Source organism: Musa acuminata, chromosome BXJ1-2 (genome assembly GCF_036884655.1).
Source record: "Musa acuminata AAA Group cultivar baxijiao chromosome BXJ1-2, Cavendish_Baxijiao_AAA, whole genome shotgun sequence".
In the NCBI taxonomy this organism is placed as follows: Eukaryota; Viridiplantae; Streptophyta; class Magnoliopsida; order Zingiberales; family Musaceae; genus Musa; species Musa acuminata.
The window spans coordinates 12,707,406-12,712,373 of record NC_088328.1 but is presented as its reverse complement, the minus strand read 5'-3'; the positions used below and the strand labels follow the sequence as shown (position 1 = coordinate 12,712,373).

The window sequence follows — 4,968 nt, the reverse complement described above, 5'->3', positions numbered from 1 at the left end:
CCGTGTCCAAATTTTCCTGTTTTATAGACCCGACCAATTGTTTTCCCGTCCTTTAGATACTCGGTGTTCGGCCCACCCACCCGCATACTAGGCTTGGAAGTGCCACGGTCTCTCGTAGGGTCCATCACCATTTATGCGCGCAAGGACAAGTTGGTAATTTTGCCTCCCTCGTTCTCTCAGTCTGCCTGCATCCTACTTGCCTATTTAACCCTCTCGCGGCTTCTCCACCACCCACCACCATCTACACCACCACCAACGCCACCAAACCCCAGCCGAAATGAGACTTGCCGTCATCCGAACCATACTCTTCCTCTCCCTACTCCTTCTGCTTCTACCACCAAACGATGGCCAAGCCGATCCCCCCGACGGCATCCAGTGCGCTGCCGACCGCGGCATCTACCCGTGCCAGGCCTACGCTCTGTACCGAGCTGACGCCACCTCTCTCTCCCAGCTCGACCTCGCATCCGCTGGCGACCTCTTTGACATGAGCCGACTCTCGATCGCCCGGACCAGCAACCTCACCACCACCGCTGTGTTGCAGCAGAACCAGCCCTTGTTGATCCCCTTGACCTGCTCCTGCACCAACTACAGTCGCGCTTACGCGCCCGTTCCCTACCAAATCAACTCCGGCGACACCTTCTACTTGGTGTCCACCAAAAAGTTCGAGAACCTCACGTTGTGGCCCGCCGTCGTGCTGGTGAATCCGACGCTCGTCGCAACTAACCTCACCATCGGCGTCATCGCCACTTTCCCCATCTCCTGCCAGTGCCTCAACAGCACCACCGCGAACAGCATCGCCATCAATGGCAGGATGCCTCTCGGCCTCGTTACGTACGTGCTTCAGCTTTCCGATACCTACTCCTCCGTCGCCGCGAGCTTTGGCACCGACGTTCAGACGCTAATTAACCTGAACGGCAACCAGAGTGCATTCTCCACCATCTTTGTTCCCCTGTACGAGATCCCACCGCCGCTGCTGCTATCGAACGCGTCAATCGCCACCCCGCCTTCCCCTGCACCCACGGCTGAGTCTCCTTCTGTGGTTGTGAAGAAGAGAAACGGAGTGATTGCAGGACTAGCAATCGGTCTGGGTGTTGTGGGAGCTCTTTGGGTGCTGCAGATGATGCTGTTAGCGTGGCTATGGAGGCGGTTCGTGTCCAAAGGTAGGTGGGGAGTGGGCGAGGAACGTGGAAAAAGTTCTGCGGATGGATTGATGACGTACAGCAGGGGCGGGGAAGTTGCATCTAACGATGACAAGCTGATCAACGATATCTCAGAGTGGTTGGATAAGTACAAGGTGTATAAGGTGGAGGAGCTGATGCAAGCCACTGATGATTTCGGGCAGAGCAACCATATCAAGGGAGCGGTGTACAAGGGGATCATAGATGGCGAGGTGTTCGCCGTCAAAAAGATGAAGTGGAATGCCCGCGAGGAGCTCAAAATACTGCAGAAGGTTTGGCCCTTATTGGACACAGCTTCTATTTTAACTTTGAGCATTCGCCTACTAATTCTACTCGATATTCTTCTGGTATCTTGCGATATTCTTCTACTTGCACGTTCCCACAAATTACCTCCTTCAGAATTTGAAGTGGGGTATTCTAGAGCTGAGATGTGATGAAGATCTTGTTTAAGGGGTTCTTTTCACACTCGCCACTGAAGTCGTCTCATCTCGATCTGATCCAAGACTTCAACGCGTGAGAAGACTTCGCTGTGAAGCCATCGAGAATAATTGGCTGTCCATAGCATTAAATGGTGTCCACAAGTCTCCAGGCTTGAAAGCTTGTCGACTTCCGCGTCCGCCACCATGTGGTGATGCAAGCCCCGTTCCTATCTTTGTTGTTTCACTACCTACCACTTGTCGAGAGGGCTTTACCATCGTATCCTTCTTTCTGACGTGTGATAAGTGGTCAAGAAGCTTGACTTCCAAGTCTTCTGTCCGCCTAACCTTCCTTCCAACTCTCTCTCTCTCATCTCTCACAGTTTTGCTCTCTTAGTATAGGTTTGACTTCCACAAACCATCTCTTTTTATTAATTTATTGCTCATGCGTCATCTTTAATGAAGGTGAACCACTCCAATCTGGTGAAGCTGGAAGGCTTCTGCATCGACAACGATGCCGGCACCTGCTATCTGATCTACGAGTTCGTGGAGAACGGCTCGCTGGATTTCTGGCTCCATGACCCGGCCGCCCCCTACAAGCTCGACTGGCGAACCCGGCTGAGGATCGCGCTGGACCTGGCCAATGGCCTCCAGTACATCCACCAGCACACCTGGCCCCGCGTCGTCCACAAGGACATCAAGACCAGCAACGTGCTCTTGGATGCCCAGATGCGCGCCAAGGTGGCCAACTTTGGGCTGGCCAAGACCGGGTGCAACGCCGTCACCACCCACATCGTGGGCACGCAGGGATACATCGCGCCGGAGTACCTGGCGGATGGTGTCGTCACCGCCAAGATGGACGTCTTCGCCTACGGAGTGGTGCTGCTGGAGCTTGTGTCCGGGAAGGAGGCGTCGAGCGAGCGGGGCGAGTCGCTATGGGCAGAGGCGGAGGGACTGCTGTTCGAGAAGAGCGGCGGCGGCGGCAGCGAAGCAAGTATCATGGCGTGGATGGACCCGGTGCTGGCGAAGCAGTCGTGCCCCATGGAGAGCGTGGCGACCGTTATGAACATAGCCAGGGACTGCTTGCGCAGGGACCCGTCGAAGAGACCGACCATGGTGGAGGTGGCGTACAACTTGTCCAAGGCCGACGAGCTCTTCTCCGATTACTCTGCAGACACTCTCTCCATTGAGAGCCCCGACAGTATCTGAAGGTAAGCGGAGAGCTATGGAATATAAATACCGTACGCGGATATATAAAAAGCTCTACATACTAATGCATCAGATTTGATGAATACAGGGAGATACGGCCGGGCTATGCCATCTTGTACAAGTTTAGTTTATTTTGGGGTTTTAATAGTGCCTATCACCGTGTAAGACCGGTAGATTGCAGCAAATTAATAAAAGGGCAATTGGTCCAAAATAACATCGATCAAGCCATGATTTTATTAGAAATTGAAGGGGAAAAAACCTAAATTCCTCAATATTCAGGACTTTATCCCTTCCAGAGACTTCTCCCTCAACTCTTTTACTCTCTCCTCAAATATTTTTTTTTAAAGATTAAACTTAAATATGACCTAAACTTATTCATATACTCTAAGTTTGATGAGACAAATATGTTAGATAATTATGAAATTACCCGTCTATAGTACTCATCGTTGCATAAGAGAGTGTGCGTCAGGTAAAAGAGTGTCTTTGTGTTAGAATCCTTACAGATTCTAAACTTAGGGTTTATCTCTTTAGGGGATCGGCCTCCTTGGAACTCTATAGGGGTTCTTCCCTCCAAGTTGCTGCTCAAAGACTGCAGAAAAGATTCATCTATTGCTTATCAAAAGAGGAGGAATACATGACTATTTATAGGGTTTCTAAACCCTAACTCCTAATAGGACTCCTACTCAAGACTCCTACTACTAACCAACTCCTAATAGGACTTCTCCTCGAGACTCTTATTCCTTTACAACTCCTAATTCATCTCTAAGAAACAATCTCCTAACCCTAGCTGGCCTCTTCACCTCTTTAATAGGGGTCAGCTTAGGTAGGTTTGACATGAATGTCCCTCTCAATTATGACTCTCCTAGCTAGAGTCCTAACAGACCCGCCCTCTTCAAATCAGCCTTGTCCTCGAGGCTGACGATTCATGAATTTTGGGAATTTGATCTTCAAGTCGTCATAGTTCCCCCAAGTGGCATCTTCTGTTGGTAGGTTCACCCACTATATTAGCACTTTAGTAGTGGGTCGTCGTCGTCGAGTCACGATCCGTCGATCAATAATGACACTTGGCTGGGTCTGGAGTTCTCCTTGGATAGTCATATTTGGTGGGTGGCTTTGGGCTGTCTCCAAGCATCTATTTATAACTTTTGTCTAGTCGTTGATTTATGGATGATATGCCGTACTCCTTTTCAATTTAGTACCCTGCATATGGAATAACTTTGTCCAAAATCTGCTCATAAAGATGCAAGTAGAATTTATCATAAGCACAATGCGTCCCTTATAGTGTAATTCTTTTGAGTCCCAATTGTAATGAGCCACGGAGCTTGGTGCTTCCTCCAATTTTTTTATAATCTTACTAGTCTCTGAATCTTCCTGCCATTCCATCTTAATATCCTCAAGGAAGTCGCTGGTCGGAAGTGAAATGACCGAAACTTCAGCTTGCTCGGGTAGCTACGAAAGCGCATCTGCAATAACATTCTCTTTCCCCTTTTTGTAAGTTATTTCATAATCAAATCCAAGAAGTTTTGTTACCCATTTTTGCTACTCAGGGGATGATATCTTTCGCTTCAAAAAGTACTTGAGGCTTTTATGGTCAGTTTTAATTTGAAATCGTCGACCAATCAAGTTGGGTCTCCACCTCGTTGCTGCGCGCACAATGGCGAGCATCTCCTTATCATATGTTGACTTATTTTGATGGGAGGGAGATAATGCCTTGCTAGTGTATGCGAGTGGTCGACTATCTTGCATGAGAATGACTCTAATTCTGACTCCAGATGCGTCGGCCTCAATAATAAAGGGTCGATTGAAATCTGGTAGTGTTAGCACCAGCGTCGTCGTCATGGCTGCCTTAAGTTTGTCGAAGGTAGTAGAGGCTCTGTCTAACCATTGGAAGACATTTTTTTCTAGTAAGAAAGTAAGTGGTGCATTGATCTTTCCATAGTTTTTCACGAACTTACGATAGTAGCCTATTAAACCCAAAAAGCCATGTAGCAATTTTATGTTCCTTGGGGTAGGCCAGTTTTGCATTGCTTCAATTTTGAAGGAGTCCACTGTCACACCTTCCTCTGATATGATATGCCCAAGATATTCCACCTTCTATTGAAGAAAGCAAAAATTCGTAGTAGTTGTATGTTCAAAAGGTGGTTTTCGGTATGTCTTCTTCGCAC

The 4,968-nt window shown here is 48.6% G+C and overlaps 1 protein-coding gene across 2 annotated transcripts; it reads left to right on the top strand.

Moving 5' to 3' along the window:
* The first annotated feature begins 221 nt into the window (after positions 1-221).
* Positions 222-3,027, top strand: LOC103968707 (serine/threonine receptor-like kinase NFP). 2 transcript variants are annotated; one of them, XM_009382021.3, is made up of 3 exons: positions 222-1,450; positions 2,060-2,805; positions 2,892-3,027. In XM_009382021.3, the coding sequence occupies exons 1-2, from the start codon at positions 278-280 to the stop codon at positions 2,801-2,803; spliced, it is 1,917 nt and encodes a 638-aa protein (XP_009380296.1). In that variant the 5' UTR covers positions 222-277; the 3' UTR covers positions 2,804-2,805; positions 2,892-3,027. The 2 variants fall into 2 exon arrangements, with proteins under 2 accessions (XP_009380296.1, XP_009380288.1); XM_009382013.3 differs by having other exon boundaries at positions 2,060-3,027.
* Positions 3,028-4,968: the final 1,941 nt, after the last annotated feature.